General features: G+C 41.0%; 1 protein-coding gene across 14 annotated transcripts in view; it reads left to right on the top strand.

The window, feature by feature from the left end:
* Positions 1-20427, top strand: part of nfia (nuclear factor I/A) — a 169532-nt gene that overhangs the window by 105930 nt on the left and 43175 nt on the right. For 13 of the 14 annotated variants that reach the window (XM_077226372.1, XM_077226365.1, XM_077226369.1 and 10 more), the window contains 2 exons: positions 11325-11390; positions 16337-16411. In XM_077226372.1, the coding sequence (XP_077082487.1) occupies positions 11325-11390; positions 16337-16411 (141 nt within the window). Of the gene's footprint in view, positions 1-11324; positions 11391-16336; positions 18581-18645 lie in introns of all 14 variants that reach the window. The other variant, XR_013203340.1, reaches the window with a different exon arrangement.

Raw genomic sequence — 20427 nt, 5'->3', positions numbered from 1 at the left:
TGCTGGAATTGCCGTGGGTGAGTGATTCCTTGAGCATCTTAACAGTACAACAGGCATTATAAATGAGACTCAGGCCTCCAGGTCTGGGCAGAGGTCCACACGCGCACACATGCAAACACCACTGCAGTACATCAGCCGCTTGCATTGCTGTAAAACAGCCTGTAATATGAAACATCATATACCTTGTGTTGTGAATTCTGTCTTATGGCAGTCAAGCAAACATTTACTGTCCAGCGGTGCCTTGTAATGTGAACTGTGGAAAAATTCCTCCTTTATGCAGACCACTTTTCATCCTGCTGTTTGCACAAGTCTTCAAAAGACACATTTTGGCACCATTCAATAGTTAGGCTTCATTTTTAGGATTAACTAGAATTTATAGTATTGTAGAGTGGTTTATTTGTATTTTTTTTTATAAACTTGAGTGGAAAAATTAAAAATTAGTCTAATATGTTCACCAATAATGTTATTTAATAAAATTATTTTATTATAAAATTTGTATAATCTAAGAATTGTTCTAACAATGAACAAATTATAATTTTTTTCACATATCTAGACATAATTTTGAGAACATATTCTTCATACATGGATGGAAATAAATCATCCTGTTTCGTAAAATTTAACATAGATTGTATGTTATAAAACACAATATGAAATTCTGACCTTGTATTCATTCAGTTTCACTGTTGGTAGAACAGCAAAATGCAACTTAAGGCATTGTCTCTCTGATTATTTATTTTATTAATACATTTTTCCCATGTCATATTTTGTTCACCATAAACTGCATGTCTGCATCATTGTTCGGCAAAGGGTGACATTAGGGGATGGCAGGTTGCTCAAATAAAGAGAGGGCACTTTTTAAAATGGTTGCCAGAGCTTTTAAGATGGCTGCCAGGGTGTAAAGTATTAAGAGTGAGGGTGTATTAGAGATAAATGGTAACATCTGCATCTCTGCGTTATTAATGAATCTCCCAAAACTAGTGGTTATACGTGACTGTGTGTGTGTGGGGTCGGACTTTTGTCTTTTTTCCCTCATTTTTTTCAAATCAGGACGTTGTTGAACTTGGCAGTAAACTTCTTGGCAACGGTGTTTTCTGTGTCATCCAACAATAGGAGCAGCTAACGTGATTCTCTCAGTATTGCTGTGCCTGGCAGGACGAGTTAGCAGCTATGGTTGGGATAAGCTTGTGTGGCAGAGGGAAAAAAAAAGGACGATGAAGAGCGCCAACGAGTTGCTTTTAAATGGGGATTTTGGCACGTTTTCCCTTCCTTTTGTTTACATACGCTATTGCATTTTTAATTATTAGAACTACTGTATTTGAATAGTCTGAAGAACAGTTGCGGCAAATAGACAATGAGTTTCTCACCTGAAAGGCCGATTGTTTGGTTTTGTGTTCCTGTTGAGAAGCGGCTGTCTTAAAATGGTGGCAGACTGATCGGCACAAAATGGAGGCGGAGGGGAGGAGCGACGGTGTGGGAGCAGAGCGTGATGGCATTATATTTCCCACGTAGGGTGAAAAATTAAATTCAACGTCCTACGTAATATTGTCAGTTCTCATTCGCCTGTCTGTCTTGACGTGAGATGGACTCTGTAACAGTTTCTTGTCCTTCAGCCACGATTGAGACAGCACACGATCGTTTTGTTTGTAGACGGCAACACATATGTGTTTTTCACGCCCTCTCTATTCTTCTACCGATTTCACTGTTAGTTTAAGGGCCTGGAAGGGTTGAAATGACAACCTAGAGCTTTGGCTGGCATCTCCATGAATGCTTCGGGTGTACGCCAGTGACTTGGACCAAGCGCCGTTCACAGCTGAGCATTTGTCCAAAGGCTTTTACTTCCCCAGCCTCTCGAAACGATTGCTTTTGAATTCTAATTCATGGGACAATTGCGCAGCATAAATAAAAATGAATCCGCTTCGCACGTCTAGACAATATAGAGCTTGTGTCAAGGCTGTGAACGTAGTGCCTTGTTTTTGGGATGTGGGGGGATTGTTTATGCAACACTTACTGTATGTGAATTATGGACAGGGTTGATTTATATGAAATTTAGAAAGTGCACAAGAACATTGTAGCACCAGAAGTATTGACCGGCTACATTTTGAAATTAGTTTTTATCATTTTTATTCATTGGATTAATTAAATCAAATCAATATAAAATAAAAATCAATAAGGAATGTATTTCTTGGGAAATTAGGTAATTTGCCTTTATTTTATGTATTGATGAATCGTTTTAGTTCTGTATCCTCACTATAGACCAGCAAGAAATATAACATGATTTAATAACAATTGAAGTATGCAACTAATTGCAATTATAATATTATGCAATAGTATATATATTATATATATATAATGTATATAATGGTTTAATTATATATGTGTGTGTGTATATATATATATATATATATATATATATACAGGTCCTTCTCAAAAAATTAGCATATTGTGATAAAGTTCATTATTTTTCATAATGTAATGATAAAAATTAAACTTTCATATATTTTAGATTCATTGCACACCAACTGAAATATTTCAGGTATTTTATTGTTTTAATACTGATGATTTTGGCATACAGCTCATGAAAACCCAAAATTCCTATCTCAAAAAATTAGCATATCATGAAAAGGTTCTCTAAACGAGCTATTAACCTAATCATCTGAATAAACTAATTAACTCTAAACACCTGCAAAAGATTCCTGAGACTTTTAAAAACTCCCAGTCTGTTTCATTACTCAAAACCGCAATCATGGGTAAGACTGCCGACCTGACTGCTGTCCAGAAGGCCATCATTGACACCCTCAAGCAAGAGGGTAAGACACAGAAATAAATTTCTGAACAAATAGGCTGTTCCCAGAGTGCTGTATCAAGGCACCTCTGTGGGAAGGAAAAAGTGTGGCAAAAAACGCAGCACAACGAGAAGAGGTGACCGGACCCTGAGGAAGATTGTGGAGAAGGACCGATTCCAGACCTTGGGGGACCTGCGGAAGCAGTGGACTGAGTCTGGAGAAGAAACATCCAGAGCCACCGTGCACAGGCGTTTGCAGGAAATGGGCTACATGTGCCGGATTCCCCAGGTCAAGCCACTTTTGAACCAGAAACAGTGGCAGAAGTGCCTGACCGGGGCCACAGATAAGCAGCACTGGAGTACCCACAGTCAGTGATGGTCTGGGGTGCCATGTCAGCTGCTGGTGTTGGTCCACTGTGTTTTATCAAGGGCAGGGTCAATGCAGCTAGCTATCAGGAGATTTTGGAGCACTTCATGCTTCCATCTGCTGAAAAGCTTTATGGAGATGAAGATTTCATTTATCAGCACGACCTGGCACCTGCTCACAGTGCCAAAACCACTGTTAAATGGTTTACTGACCATGGTATTACTGTGCTCAATTGGCCTGCCAACTCTCCTGACCTGAACCCCATAGAGAATCTGTGGGATATTGTGAAGAGAAAGTTGAGAGACGCAAGACCCAACACTCTGGATGAGCTTAAGGCTGCTATCGAAGCATCCTGGGCCTCCATAACACCTCAGCAGGTCCACAGGCTGATCGCCTCCATGCCACACCGCAAATTCTTTCTGTGTCTTACCCTCTTGCTTGAGGGTGTCAATGATGGCCTTCTGGACAGCAGTCAGGTCGGCAATCTTACCCATGATTGCGGTTTTGAGTAATGAAACAGGCTGGGAGTTTTTAAAAGCCTCAGGAATCTTTTGCAGGTGTTTAGAGTTAATTAGTTGATTCAGATGATTAAGTTAATAGCTCGTTTAGAGAACCTTTTCATTATATGCTAATTTTTTGAGATAGGAATTTTGGGTTTTCATGAGCTGTATGCCAAAATCATCAGTATTAAAACAATAAAAGACCTGAAATATTTTTGTTGGTGTGCAATGAATCTAAAATATATAAAAGTTTAATTTTTATCATTACATTATGGAAAATAATGAACTTTATCACAATATGCTAATTTTTTGAGAAGGACCTGTATATATATGGTTTAATTATTTATTTGTTTATTTTTAATGAAAGGTTTAGCCTAACTCTTAATCCAACGTGACTCTGACACCTTGTTAGTTTATTGTGAATGTTTTGATTTATTTTTTTTGTTTTGTTTATTTTGATGTGTGGAGTGCTGCGTGGCCACTTTTTCTATCGGCCAGGCTTCCAGGGGGGTTTCCCTCAGTGAGAAGCGGCTGGAGAGAAGTGCATTTCAGGGGAAGTTGCGGGCTGGGTAGTGCATCCCTGGTGGCGTACGCTTCAGCCTTGGCAAGTGTCTTCCAGTCTGTTCCAAACATGGTCTTTGGCCAGCCACTCTCCAAGGAAGAGAGCTAGCAAATAAGGAAAGAGAGAAGACAACCAAAGAGAGGGAGTGAAAAAGTTGGCTGCCAAATTGAATCACCCCATCTTCTTTTTTTTTTCTCCAATCGTCCTACTGCCAAGATCATGGAGACTTTCTATTTTCACTCATTCTGAGGGAGAAGGGAAGAGGGGGGTTTGAGACGAGGCTTTTCTGCCCACAGCGTTATAGTTGGTATCGGTGGCCAGCCAAGCACACACCCTTGTGCCATGAGCGGTGCAAATGTCGCCCGCCATTTATTGATGCTCTGTGGATTTACTTAGGGTTGTGTTTATGGGTAAAGTTGACAGTTTGTGGCCCAATAAATACAAGAAAATCCGTATTATAATAGTTGAGGAAGCCATTTTGTGGCTTTTAGCCCATGCCTGTTAGCTTTGATGCCATCTATATGCTAGTCTTGAAAAAAAACATTTAGCATGTAGTATTTTTCTTTTGGACTAACAATAGACCAATTGCACTATGCAAATTTTGCCCAAACAAATTCTCTCTAAAATGAGAACGTCCTCTCCCTCTTAATCATGAATACAACCTGCCTTTAGTTAGCAATAGCAAGTAGTAAAGCATTGTTTGGCATTGCTTTTCTCCTTGGCACAAGCTGTCAATTGTTGTTTTGTTGGACAGTAATGTAAAATAAAGGCTATTTTTGAAAACCTTTTGATATGGCCCAGCCCAACTTTCTGTTTTAATGAAAAGTACATAAAAATGATTCCCCCAAACCTTTTCATGGTATTATAAATTTAATATGGCGTCTTTCCATTGTAGAGTTTGCTTTTTGTGACTCTGGAAACTCCTTTGTATTTGGAATTTTTGTGTAGTCTTGGGAAGCTACACCCCCTGTCTGAATAATGACTGTAGCAAGCATTGACACCTCCATATCAGTTGGAGATGGACTACCTGGCTTCAGACGCTAGTTGTTGTAGAGACAGGTGTGTCCATGATCCTGACAGCAGTGAACACTCTGCATGTATGTCGCACGTCTGCAGCTGGAGCCTGTCAGCTGGACTCTTGGAGAGCGATGAATTACGGCATGCAAGTACGTACACACATATACTCCCGTGTCACAAAAGGAGGCTCTCACGGTACTCACTAAGATTAGATCTCTGGCAAATGACAATCAAACTGACAACACTTTTTTCCGATTCAGTACCGTGTCCTCAGACACAGCTCCACTTCGGCAGGAAATCAGGCCTGACAGAGGTCAAACACAGGCATTCTTCTCTCCTTACAGTGCTCAGAAACAGGGATAACAATGCCAATACTACCTATTGTGTTGTTCTACGGGACCCCAGGGGCCATATGGAGAGCCCGGTTCATTTTGTATACTATATTTGTTGAAAGATCTCCACTGTCAAAACAAGGACAGACTCTTCTACCTGTGCCACCTTGTGTGCTCCACTAGGACAAGCAAGAGACGCTCTGAAGACAAAGACAGGATGTGTCTGCAGCTTGCGGAAGAAGGCATCGCAACGAAATGGCTTTTTGTTTAAAAGTACTTTTGGCCTGGCTGTTTCCAAAGGTCTCATTTTTGCCTAATCACTACATTCTGGTATTTTAAATTCAGTCTCAATGTTAAAGTCTAATGTATTTCAGTTTGGTTTTTGTTCTTTTCTTGTTTGGTGTTGCGGATATTCCCCTCTACTCATACTCCCTTTGAGGAATCCATGCTCACACAGACACTTGACCCACTCGCGATCTTTCTATTTCTCCACATCAGGGCTACAGGAGGTCGCGGTACACATTAGATCCCTGACAGCTTCGACTTCTCTCTCACAGCCCAGCTATTTAGAGAGGGAAAGAGTGAAAGAGTACTGCAGAGAGTAAATTGAAAGTGGCCCCAGGGCTGTATATTTCACCATATCCCAGGGGAATTCTGGGATTCTCATTCTCTCTCTCTCCCTTCCTGGGAAAAGGCCAAGAACTTTTTCTCCACCTCCTCCTCCTTCTCCTCCTCTGCTTGCCTTTTCCTAGAAACTGTAGTTCATATCAGGGGAGTCAAGAAAGCACAGTGCTCAGGAAGAAAGAAAGTTTTTGCCTACAGGCCAGGGGAATACGGCTTTTCCCATAGAGGAGCTGCTAGAATTGAGGATGGTCCACTTTTTCCTTCTCTCCCTCTGAAACTCTCGACCAGCCAGAGAGAGAGAGAGAGGGGTGGAGAGACTAAGGTTATGTTCCAGTGCCCTGTCTAGTTGTGTAGGAAGCATATTTGTTTGTTCCGAAGGGCAATGCAGACAGCATGGAGTACAGGTGTACATTGATATATCACAGGAACTGAAGAGGAAAATTTACCCAATAATCATTGCGCACCAAATTGATACTACACAAACTTTGGCTGAACTAACTGCAGAGCATAAGAGTTGCATGTAATATTAAGAAGTCACTTACAATGTTACATTTGATATTGGATGTTACCCTTTGTATACAGCAAGACAGCCAGCTAAGTTTTGTAGAAGAGCTATTGACTTTTCTATGCTCTATGCTAGATTCTTATTAAACACCGTCCGTATCCTGCATCAGCTAATAATGATATCTTGTTCCCAATGCCCCCACCAGTCCAGTGGGCATAAGGGTTCGAATAAGCCTGGAATGTCCCGCTTTTGTGTCTTGGTAACGGTAGCTTGGCAATCCAGACAGCTTGTCTTACAGCATTAGCACAAGAGCTGATTTACAAGTTCAAGTAAGGAAACATAGCATTCCTTTATTGATAGCTTTTGTTATAGTCTGGTTTAGCCTTATATTTGCAGGGGGGAATTGCTCAAGTCACACTGACAAAAGAATAATTGAGACTCAGGAAGTTTTATTGCTTTTTGCCGGGTTGCAATAGTTGGTTTACTGTACCACAGTGATCCCATAATGTCATCGCTGGGTGACCGCAGAGTGGTTTCTTCTCATTTTTGCACACCCTGCACTGGTGTATGAGCTTGACTGAAGCACATCAAAGCTGCTAGGGCTCCCTACTTTGGTCCTTGTCCTTAAATGTGTATTCTCTATTTCTCAAAAGTTACAGAAGAACGAAAGAAAACACACCAGTATTACTATTCAAAATCCAGACAGGATCTGTAAACACGGCCTGTAACACTATCCCCTCCCGTCTCGCTTCCCGGTCCTCCGAAAACAGCAGTGTAAACAAGCGACGCTCCACGAGAGAAGAAAAACAGCACAGGCTTCAGCAACGGGCTGATCTATAGAGGAGAAGCAGAAGGGTCCTGTCTAAACACGGCCTCTTATTAAATACGGTGTGACGTAAAAGCGCAGGGGGAAAGGTCAGGGTTACTCAAACACTGCACACGGGTAGCGGCCTGACGGAAACAAACGGCTTTCTCCTCATCCCTGCGCAGAAGATTGGCAACCAGTCCTAATATGAAATGGTGTTGAAGTGTGTGTACATACTGTTCAAAAAATTTTAGGTTGTAAGAACTTTTATTAATCAAGGATGCATTAAATTGATCATAAGTGACGGTATATACATTTTTAATGTCTTAAAATATTAAGCAGCACAACTTTTTTCAACATTGATAATAATAATAATACGAAATGTGTCTTGAGCAGCAAGTCAGCTTGTTAGAATGATTTCTGAAGGACCATGTGACATTAAATACTGGAGTAATGATGCTGAAAATTCAGCTTTGCCCTCACAGGAATAGATTACATTTTAAAATATATTAAAACAGAAAACAGTTGTTTTAATTTGTAATAATATTTCACAGTATTACTGTTATAAAATAATTGCAGCTTTGGTGAGCATAAGAGACTTAAAAAAAAAATCTAAACAAACTCAAACTTGTCGCTTGGCATAAATGTTTTTTAAATTTAGTTCATATTCTCTAATTTAAGTCAATTTTAAGCAATTTAATTTCAAGTGAAACAACATGTATATAATTTTACTTTGATGATAAAATTGTGTGTTTTGAATGTTTAATCAAATATTCAAACATTGTTTTATATTAACAGTTGTAAAATTGTACATTATTAGAAAACATACAATTATTCTAGATTGTTTACTATTGCATATTTTACTTGATTTACTCTCTCTTTTGCTTTTACTCCCTTTTTTCTAATGTCACTCACAATTTCAGGTTTCATCATGTCCTCCATCTGTGACTCATTACAGTTCCCAGAAATTATTTCATATTTTTCCCCCTCAAGTAATTTTTATGTAATTGCATCATGGCCCAAGTATGCTGCTCTCCAAATAAAAAAATAAAAAAATGCATTGCTGTAGCGGTCGTTCTAAAACAAGTTCCTTCTGAGTTCCTCGGCTAGTCCGGATAGTCTCAAGTGAGACCATGCAGGAATTCGGCACCCACCATCTCATAATGTCTGTGGCGGCCCAAAAGAAAAAAATCTGGGGGATGATACTTGTGGAAACAATGCTCCAATCCCTGGAGCTTCACCTTCCATTGATACTCCAGAAAGGCCCGTTTGTATTTCTAAATTAAGTTTCTGCCTCCTTTTATGGGCCTTCGTGTTCCTGAGCCCACTTTGTAAAGGGCCTTTTGAAAGTGGGGTTTTAACACACAATTGGATTACAGCAAAGCACTTGGTGAGAAAGCGGCGGGTTGGGACTAGCGGACCTGCGAGAAGTACAGATGGTTTAGCGCATGCATAATGAAACAGACCAGGCGGTGTGTGTGTGTGTGTGTGTGAGAGTGTATGAACGCGCCCCCCCTAAAGCCCTCAGCATGGCCTGGGAGAGGAAGAGTCGGAGGCAGGCCAGGGGGTATAATGCTCCTACCCAACCTGCCTGCTGCCGCAAGCCGGTCCTAATGATCTAATTAGGGAATCACCTCGCCAACTAATTCAGCCACGTTCCTATCGGTTTTACACCGTGAAGCAACCTGTGCCCGTCTCAACTAGCCCAGGCTTGTTATCGGATGCTAAACGACTTCTTTTTACCTTTTTGATTGTTCGTTAATGATTTACACGGCGGGATAACACGTTGACTGAATCACTCCAGGTTGCTTTTCCTATCAGTTCAACACTGTGAAGTAAGCTGAGCCCGTCTCAATTAGCCCAGGCTTGTTATAGGACGCTAAACGACGTCTTTTTTCCTCAGCGTCCCTTTTCGATAGTTCGATAATGAATTCTGTTGTCGTATTGAGGCAGAATAACACGTTGACTGAGTCACTCCAGGTTGCTTTTCTTCTCCCACACCGAGCGGCGTTCCCATCTTTTTGATGGTGTGAGAACAAAATTAGAGATAGGCAGGAACCATCCCTCCTCTGTCTTTCAGGCGGCGGCCCATAGAGTGGCTTGTTATGCTCTTGTATAGAGGATTTAGGCCTGATGAATGGGCCTGTTTGTGCACGGTATTTAGTTGTTTGTTGTTTAGTGTCTTTTTTTTGTTGTTTATTTCAAGCGGGAGGTTTTTTTTGTGTCACCCCTCGCTCTCCGAGGGCCCTCGACAGGGGGTAAATGCAGATGTGACACACAGAGTCTGGGTCTCACGCCTCATTTACATATTTAATTAGCAATGGGCGCTGTGTGAGAGAGCACTTGGTCCACTGAGGGCAACTGGGAGAGTGTGTGAAAGTCCCTGCTCACTCTCACCCACCCGGTTTCCCGGCCCCCTTCGTTGCGCTTTCACATATCTCTGGGCTGTTGCTGGGGCGGGGGGTGTTGCTGCGTTGTTTCGGCCCACTCTTCAGATTGCCTTTGTTTTAAACTGTTGATGCAGACGGCAACGCTGAGCTGAATGCAAACAAGGCCCTAAATTGTTTATTTTGTCTAGGAGCAGATGAAGGGGCTGGACAAACTTCTTTTTTTGTGTGGTAGTGGTGAGGGTCTGGGTTTTGCTTTATCTTCTTTTATCGAAAGTTACTTTTCCATGATTTATCATTAACTGAAATTCGAAGACATTTTTTTACACCAATTTTAGTTACATTTATACTCTAAAGTGATGTTCCAAGTTACTTTACCATGATTCATTTATTACAGAAAAATGAATTGAGAAAAGTCATGATTCAGATTTGCCATCCACTTTGTTTTGGTTGGTCACTAGCGTGACATAGGTAATATTTCTCCCAGCATGACTATTTTATTTCTAGTGCAAAATCAATACTCAACCCAGCGTCTAAATCATCTTAAAGGGTGTTTCTTTGCCGTTTTTGGCTGTCGTAGAAGAGTTAAAGTGAGCGGGGTGAATCTTTGCGAAAGTTCCCTTACTGTCTAGGCACGAAGCATTGCTATCGCAGCTAATGGCACCGTTAAAGAGCTTTCTTGGGAGAAATCGGAGCCCATCAAATTTATAGGGCCTTTTTATGCAGTACACCCAGGTCTAAAGGCTTTCTCTCTCTAGACTTATTTCCATAAGTGCCTTGGCTGCAAATAGCACACTCAGTGTGAATTCACAGCCCAGACCCCACTGTCGGTCTGACCTACCGAGCCGCGTGCCAAAAGGACATTGGCTAGAGTACAGTCAGACCTTTTTATTTCCGATAACTTCCCTTTGTGTCTGAATGCTAATAAATGTAGGCTGAAACTTACAGTTACGTCTGTCAATTGATTAATATAATCATAATTAATGACTTCATGTTCGATCAGTTCCAATCCAGTTTTTTTAATCATTTTATTATTTACCATAGCCAGATACATTTTTTTACCACATTTTAGTTTTTATGTTGGTACGAATCTCATTTATTAAAATGTTAACACTGTCGTTTAAGACAAAGTATTTTTGCGACGTGTGCAGTTGTCTGTTGGTCCATTGTGGCAGCAGTCAGCTCTATTGAACCGGCAACACGTGGCCTCCTGCATACACACATCTGTGTAGGGTTTCACCTGCAAGACCAGTAGCCAGACTGCACGGTCAGCACAGCCATCGGATGTTCCTTTGTACTCTGGACTAGACGTTTACTATACAAGTCTTGAGATTCTGGAAACATGATTTCAAGAGACTGTCAAGTGCATGATCTCAAAGTGGTCGTGAAACAAAAGTATCACTTTCTGACTCTCTCTCTCTGTCTTTGTGTGTCTCTCTACAGAAACAGGGCAGTCTGAAAGTCCGAACCAGCCCAGTGATGGCGACATAAAGGACCAGCCAGAAAACGGTGAGTGTATCAGCTCACGTTTTTCAACATATCCAGAAAAATACATGTGCATATCCTGAAAGATATCCAGGTTAACGGAACCATGGCCTAACTTAATACACATTCCTGATCAGTGCATATTATTCTGAGAAAAAACATCCTTAATCAAATTGAAATAATTCCTCTTAAACGACTTTGTGTCTCTGATGACATCACCAAGGTCATGTGTGCTATTAGGTCATGTAAACAAATAGCAATTCAGCCATTAATTTACCTAACTTGCATTCACGAATGGCTCCATTATGGTATGTAACAAGCACTTTTCACTATCCAATCGATTCCTGGCTGATAAAATCAAGCCCCTCCCCCTTTTCCTCATTGAATATCCTGTTTTACTCATAGTTCTTGTTAGCCGGATGAGCTATAGTGGGAACTAGTTTGCAAACTTTTTGCATGTCGTTTAAAACTCCAAGACTCGCTCCCTCCTTTGAGTTGATCAGCACGAGTCTGTTTGTGAAAGCCCGAGGTGGGCGATTACTCTTAAGAGGATAGTATTCACGTAAACTTTTGCGAAAAGTGGCGTCTTTCCAGTGCAGGCAGAGAATTGTTCTAAACGGCCTCTTTTAAAACAAACACAGAGCAGCAATTCCGCTGATTTTGTGTGTGTTTACAAATTATTAGTGGACAATGAAAAAGTCTGTGTCGACTGATTTACAGTTTGAGAAAACATAAACACAATGATTGAATGGAAACAGTTGCCTGTTTGCTTGAGTTTAAACAGAGAATGATGTTGAAAAGTCCCGCTTTATCCTCCCACAACCCCCCTGTATGTCTTGTGTGTGTGTCCCATAATACTGTATTATAAGGCATATTTTCCTCCAAACTTAAAGATTATCGCAGATGTGCGCCATGCAGCTTGAGCTATTATTTCCATGCCCTTGTGTGTGACACCAACATCGCCCTGTTTACTCAGATTAGAGGATACAGACAGATGAGCGTGTTCATCTCTCTCATCCTGCATGTAGCTGATATTATCTTTTCATCTCTCTCTCTCTCTCTCTCTCTCTCTCTCTCTCTCTCTCTCTCTCTCTTTCTCTCTCTCTCTCTCTCTCTCTCTCTCTTTCTCTCTCTTTCTCTCTCTCTCTCTCTCTCTCTCTCTCTCTCATTGTTGAACTGAAGATCACCCCGTTGTGCCGATATAGGCTGCACATAATCACTCCGCTAATGTCTTTTTTCTTTTCATATTTTCTCTCCTGTACAAACTCGCTCCATCTAGTATCTGTTTCTGTCGTCCGTGATCTACGGATTATTTCCAGTTTTGATACAAAGCAGTATAGGCCAGTCCCGATCCAGAATTCCTGCCATCCTATACAATCTGAGAACTGTTTTTAATTCACAAAACTGGTCTCGGATCAGCAACTTGACCTGGTGGATCTAAAAACAAAGTATCCAAACTGTAATAAAAAAACTCTAACTTTTTTTTCACTTAATGTATTCACCAAATATCATCATCTTCATCATTTACTCACACCCATGATTTTCCAAACCTATGTAAAAAATATTTTAATAAATTATATCATTTAATCAAAATAAGTCATTTGATTTTATATTTATACACAGTATTTTATATACATTTTGTATTAACACTGTTAAACACTGTCAGACGTTGCCTAAAGCCGTCACACACTTCCAACTTTCCCTGTCACCACCTCTATTTCTCCCTTAATTCTCTCTCCCTCTTCTCCCCGATGCAGGAAAACATGACCAACGTTTTTTTCCATGGTTTGTTTTTGCTGGTAAACCTTGACCCTTGTGCTCCATGCTACGTGCACTTTCACAAAGCGTTGCTGCTGTCTTTCTGGGACGGGGCAACCGTTGCAGAATCCGCAGACTATTAGATAAGGCCAGAGGATATCCTCTCCTTTACAAGCCCAGGGGAGAGAGAGGGGAGGTGAGAAATCCATTACAGAGAGCTCAAGAAAATGGAAAAGAATGTATGAGAGACATTTGATTTAAAAAAACAAACCGTAAAACCGTAAAAAGTCTATTTCTAAAATGACTTTTTGTCTCTGATGACATCATCAAGACCATGTGTGCTATTAGATAATGTAAACACGCATTCATGCCTGGGTTCATTTGGTATGTAATGCACACTTTTCACTATATAATCACTTCACGTCAGAATATCCTGTTTTACTCATTTTGTGATTTCTTAATACACATTCCTGATCAGTGCCTATTATTCTGAGAAAAAAGCAGTTTATTAAAAAAAAAAAAAAAATCGAAATTAAATAAGCCCTGCCTCTTTCTCAATAACTTTCCGTCACTGATGACATCACCAAGGCCATGCGTTCAATTAGATGATGGCAAGCAAATGGCAATTTAGAAATTAACTCGTGATCAAATCTGGCTTCACCTTCACTGCCCTTTTTTCTCATTGAATTTCATGTTTTAAAATCGCATTTTACAGTAAAATGGGTTATGAACTGTAAAGAACCTAAAAGTTCATTAAAATGTTGTGGGATAGTGACCTAATAACCTGAAATCTTGATGTTAAATAAAAAAAAGTTTGTTTTTGTCAGTTACCCTAAAACAGTATAGGTTTGCTTCTCTTGTGGCCCAGTGTAGTTGCACTCGGCGCTCTTGTTGCTGCACTGGAGGCTCGTTGAGGTCTCGGTGTTGCTGTGAAAAGGCGAACCCTGGCCCCTCCCTACATGTGTGTGTGCGCCGCTAAAGTGGACACAGCTGGGAGTGATTATCCGTGTTGAGATATAGAAGCCCTGCCCCTTCCCTCGCCCCTGCCTCCCTATATGAGGCACTCATGGAAATGCCCTCAGTGAACTCCGGGTGCATATGCTCCCTATACTGGAATTCTAGTGACGAAGGCTCCTTCGTTCGTTCACTCTCTCTCCCTCCTCAACTCCCTTGCGTCATCCCTCCGTTTTCCAAGTAATAGTGCGCCTCACTTCTGCCCTATATTATTGTTGTTTCACAGTATGTACAGCTGTGTGGAAACTTTCACTTTTTGCCTTTCTCTCTCTCAACCCCGTAGCCCACTGTCCTCGTCGCTTTGTCGTTTTGTAATCTACCTTGACTTCCTGCCACATGCCCTCTAACATACGTCTCCTCTCCTTCTGATACCTCCCTGAACAAACTCTATCTCACTTCTTCTCAATCTCAGGGGCATCTGTGCAGGAATGCTCTCCGGGTCTGCAGTCTTTTAGCTCATGTCAGCACTTTCTCTTGCAATGAGCCGTAGATATTACCCCTCCCTCTGTCCCCCTCTCTCTCTCTCTCTCTCTCTCTCTCTCTCTGTCTCTGTTTTTATTATTTATTATTCTGCCCGTACACATGCTATATGTCTCCTCATCCAGCCAGTCAAGACTAAACTCATTTCTATTGTTGGTTTTATAGCTCGCCAGCCACCGAGCAAAGGAACTTGTTTAATAGCTAACATCACTTCCACTCAAGTTTCGTCTCGGTACCCCCATCTAAATATTTTTTTATTTTACAGGAGAAAGAATCTGGAGATGTCTCGTAATAAAACTTTTAAGATTTTTATGTTTTGCATTCATTTAGGCTACATAATGTAACTCAGTATTGAGTTTGATCCTATGCAGAGTTGTTGGTGTTATCTATATATATATTCTGGAATATAAGATGTAAGTCGCATTTGTTTATTATCTGAAAAAGTGCTGCAACTTGTATTCCAAAAACGATTTATATAATACAATTAACATCAAGCAAGCAAAACATGCGCTTGTGCTGAATGAGAGAGGTATGTTAGGCTAAGTTTATTAGTAGAACACATGTTGTTTATAATGAATACCACTGTAATTTCTTTATACTTACATGTTTCATTCCTGTTCTGGTCTGAATACTGTTAAACTTAAAGGATTTGTTGTGGAGTGAGAGGAACTAAAATACTTGTTTTTAATTTTTGTAATCCTTTTCACTTTATTTACCGTGGGGTAAATATAAGTAGGGGCGACTTATATACGTATATATGTATATATTTGTATATATATATATATATATATATATATATACACACACATATATATCCTTTTTATACATACACATCCATTTTTTTGGAGGGTAATATATATTTGCACATTAAAATCTTATCCTACAGTTCTCGCTCTTGCAACTACTGCATTTCTTTTGCAATCTAGTTAGTTCTAATCTAGTGCATACTGTATGTAGAGCATTGTAAGATTGTGTGTAGCTTGTGATGATTAACCTTGCCATATCAGCAGTTTTTGACAGTATGTGAGAGCAGGTCATTATGGGATAAGCAGTCCACACTTGACTGCATGTTTTGATTCTGTAGTGTTGAATGGTAGGAAATTCAGGGTCATCTGGTTGTCTGTGGTTGAATCTGAGGCTGATATGGGCTCCTCCAGAAGAGCAGCAGCCCGCAGGATGTGTGGCAGGTCCTGGCTCAGTCGTAGTCAGCACAATGAACAGTAATTGTGGTCTGTCTGCTGAAAGAACTTCTGTCAGCCGCACAAAGAATGTGTTTGACTGCTATACAACCACATATCATCGTAAACACATGTAAGATCATATAATGGTAACTTCTTGGGCATCCTATGCATCTCCCTGTTTATGTGTGTGTGCTGCATCGCACCGTGCCTCTGCCCCACTGTACTGCAGACACTCATGGGACCAGATCCAGATGTGCTCTACCCTCAGTGTCAATCTAAACACTCCCTACTCCCTATTCCCTTTCTCCACTGGGAGTGTGTGTGTGGGTGTTTGTGTGTGTGTCTGTGCGTGTGTGTGTGTGTGTGTGTGTGTGTGTGTGTGTGTGTGTGTGTGTGTGTGTGTGTGTGTGTGTGTGTGTGTGTGTGTGTGTGTGTGTGTGTGTGTGTGTGTGTGTGTGTGTGTCTGTCTGTCTTTCGTGTAATTTTTCATGTTCATTCCGATAACAGTTTTTCCTTCACTTTCATTTTGTCTCCTAGGGCACCTTGGCTTCCAGGACAGTTTCGTCACATCAGGTGTCTTCACCGTCTCCGAACTCGTGCGAGTCTCACAGAGTAAGATCTCCATAACTCCCTGTCCACTGAAAAAAAATCTTATTTGTGTCTTATTTTTCAGACAAATGTCTGAAAGTCCTTAAAACAAGATAAATTTACTTAAGAAGCAACATCGCAAAAGATATGTTTCATACAATATCTTTAACACGAGTGTATTTTGTCTTAGCAAAGGTGGTTTTGTTTTCTTTTACCTGTAAACAAAGTTTAAAAAGACAAAATATGGGTAAGTGAGGTAAAAAAAAAAATCCATAAGAATACATTTAATAAGTAAAATGACTTGAATACATCCCTTTTATGATTAACATTTTTAAATTCTGAATTACAATCTTTCAAATGTTTTTAGTTCATGTCTTGTGGTGCGACCCCCCCCCCCCCCCAAAAAAAAGTCTATGATATTTATAAATTAATAATTCATGATATTTGTCATCAAACAAATACATAAAATACACGTGTTGCTTCTCATATAAATGTATCATATACATCAAGATTTCCTTGTATTTTAACTGCAAAAAAGTTTTAAAAAATGTCACTTTCAGCATTAAAATCAATTGATTGAGTTTTCATATAGATACTAAAAGCATGTCAAGTTAGGTTAGTTCATTAGAAATGTTGCTTAAGGGTCACAACCTTTAGCTTGGCATTTTTTAGGGATGTGAGGTTCTGTTTCACCTGTACATGAGGCCAGCCGCAGATTAAAACCACAACATCTGAAGAACCCTTGTTCAAACACCTTAAATTCAGCCCAAAGGTAGGATGAGGCTGGTGATTAACCAGTGTGCTGGAGGAAAGCTTCTCCAGTTTCTCAATGCTGTTTTCTGAACAATGGGCTGAATCCACTGTCCCTCCACTCATTAGAAATCGAAACAGCAGCGAAATGCAGCAGTCAGCTGAAAGTGCTTCAATGCAGTGCGGTTCAACAGTACTTGGACTCTCTAAAGTACAAACAAGTTTTTCTTTTGTGCAGCCTTTTTAAATGTCTCTTTTAAAGTTCATATTTTGTTTTCCGTAAATAAACCGTACAGTTATGAGCATGCAGTTTTTCGGATGTTAAATAGGGCCTATTTTAGTAAAGTGAAGACAGCTAAAAGGTAAGTATTTTCACAACTTGAGAAAACAATCAAGTCGTTCCCAGATTGATAGAGCGATTAAGACAGAATGCAGAAGAAGGAAAGCAGGCATTCCCAAGGAGGCAGGGAGCAAGGAGAGAGGATGGGAAGAGAGTAGAAAACCTGACCTTTAAAAATTGCAGACGTCCACGGTGGAGAGTGACAGAGCGCAGCGCGATCTATACGTGCCTGTCGATACCCGCTAACAATAGCCGATCCAAAGCGCCTGTCAGCACTCGCTGGAGCCTTCTGATCAAAGGTGCATTGATCACACTCCTTCGTGACCTAATCCCAGGCGAAGGAGAGAAGAAGAGGGTGTCATGGGGCCCGGGCAAAGAGCCCACTGTGGTCTCACCTCGCAGTCTGCCTTCAAAGAAAAAAAAACCCTCAAAGTGCCTGCCAACCTAAAGACAGCGTCTGGAGAGAACAAACATTTGGGTGCCACCACATTTTGGCGTCGTGACAGCAGACGGGCGGAAGGAAATGCAGGGGTCAACGTGAGTCCAGCAAGCATGTGTGAGGTGGTGCAAAAGGATGTGGAAAATGATGAAGGGTATCAGGAGAGAGAGGAAGACAGATATTAAAACTCAGCCAGTACTGTGCTACATCAGAACTCCTGGAGTATAATGGTAACAAGATTAAGGAATATGCATAATTGATCCAGCTCTGCAGAGAGATTGGCTTTTATCCTAACATCTGTGACACACTGAGAAGAAAAGCAAATGCTGGGTGGCATATGTTGGATGTTCAATTCAAATCAAAGGGTTCTGCTCTCTTTTTCCCCCAATTCTCTTTATTCGCCTCTCCTCTACACAGTCCAGTTGCTTTTAGTCGGCAGGGGGTTGCCAATGTTGGCTTAAAGAGCATATTACTCTTGAGCCCCACAGGAAGAATTTTGTAAAGTGCCATTCAAAAAAATTCAACACAGGTAATGCATTCTGAGAAATGCATCACAAAAGTTGTCAACACAAACTTGAATTTTCGCTTGTTTGAAATGTTTTAAAAACATTTAAAATCTTGTGGATGGATGAGATAGATAGATAGATAGATAGATAGATAGATAGTTAGATAGATAGATAGATAGATAGATAGATAGATAGATAGATAGATAGATAGATAGATAGATAGATAGATAGATAGATAGATATGCATTTCCCAGAATGCATCACCTTTTTAATTTCATTCAATTCTGTAAATCCCCTTCCTGCAAATTCTATTATAATTCCAATTCAAGTTTCTGTGGCCCAACCTCTTGAAATTCTTAAAAACTCCACCCTTGGCGGAATGGTGGGAAAGTTGACTGTCTCACCCTCCTGCATCATTTCTTTGCTTCTTTAATGGGCAATACCATCTAAGAAGTTCAGCAGTCAGCAAAGCCCACAGTTAGTATAAGTCCTCTAACAGGATTGCTCCCGATGGAGTGGCTGTGAATTAAAGTGCTGTATGCATGCACACTCATGACTTTGGTCGCTTCTTGTGGAAGGCACAGAGATGATGCAGTTGATTGAAGTGAAGAGGGTAAGTGCACCAGATTGGAAGATGGGTAGAAGAGGTGTACTGAAGTGGCGTATGAATTGCCCAGAGGAGTTCCGTCGGGGCTTCTGTGTGGGAGCGTCTGGCAGATTTATTTAAGCGAATGGGGAAGGGGTTGAGTGCAGGCTCGTGCCCGTTTGGAAGATGAAAGGTCGTGATATTGAATGGACAACGGGCTGCCTTAGCTCTTCCCTGACTATACACTATGACCTTGGCTTTGTGCACCCATTACACAATTCAGTGGCAGCCCAATCGAATCTGCTTCTGTCGATCAATATCCTATTAAAGCACCACACAAAAAAGGAGAGTAAGGGAACGAGAGAGAGAAGGAGGGGCGGTTGGTAGTAGGGAGAGTGAAATGAAAGTCTCCATAAAGTTAGCCGCTACAGCTACGTTTTTTGAAATGGAACTCCACATAATTGGCCAGTCAATACCAAGCTGGGGTAATTTCGGAGATTGGGTCCAACTTTCCATATCCTCCTCCCTCCCCCTACTCCTCCTTCATCAGCTATTCCCTTCTACCTTCTTGAGTCTTACAGTGTCTTGTGTTCTTAAACGTTCTCAGAAAGAGCCTCTATTTCCTAGAGTTTGTTATTTCCCTACAGCTGGCCTCTGTATGAAGTCAGACACTGTCACTTCACAGCTTGGCACACCGTCAAGCTCAGGTGAGCAAGAGGACTTTTATGTTAGCCAATTTTACTGTTGCTGCCGCCCACTCAGAGCCTCTCTAGAGGAGATTGCAAGGGCTACAGAAAGAGACAGGAGATGATACAGGATTAGGATGAGGTTATTTAATATTAGTGTTCCTGCAAGAGCCTCGCAGAAATGTTGGCAAGCAACAAGGCAGTGTGTTCCAGGGGCAGGGACACCTGGAAATCCCTGGGCGAAGGCCGGGCGCTGGCACGCACCATTAAGCCATATGACCGAACAGGGGGAGCGGATGAATTATGGAGTAGGAGAGGGGCCGCCGCAGCAAAGACACTGCCGAGGAGCACCGGTGGGGATACGCCCACCAGTCTTGTCAGCATTGTGCCAACACTGGGCCAAAGCCTGCCAGTGGGCAGTGCCATCTGCAGTGAAATACACACACAGGGATTGAATCTTATAAACGCTAGTTTGCCGCGAGTTGTCCTACATTTTCACATTAATAAAGATGGATAAGGATAAAGAGAATAATTGATGTACTTTAAAAAAAACTATGAACAATCCCTTTAAGGGACATGTAGAGCACAATGGTCATAGCACATAGCTTACTCTTTGCAGGTGTCAATCTAGCAACCTGCTGATTATTAGTCTTGTTCTTCAGAGTGTTTTTAACAGGAGTAGTAATATGCTGAGTCCAGGACTAGATTCTCTTCTACTTCTTAACCTCGCTCA

The sequence above is a fragment of the Siphateles boraxobius genome, unplaced genomic scaffold, assembly GCF_051911475.1.
Source record: "Siphateles boraxobius isolate OS27281-9 unplaced genomic scaffold, OSU_SipBor_1 13, whole genome shotgun sequence".
Taxonomy (NCBI): Eukaryota; Metazoa; Chordata; class Actinopteri; order Cypriniformes; family Leuciscidae; genus Siphateles; species Siphateles boraxobius.
This window is presented reverse-complemented; position numbering and strand designations above follow the sequence as displayed.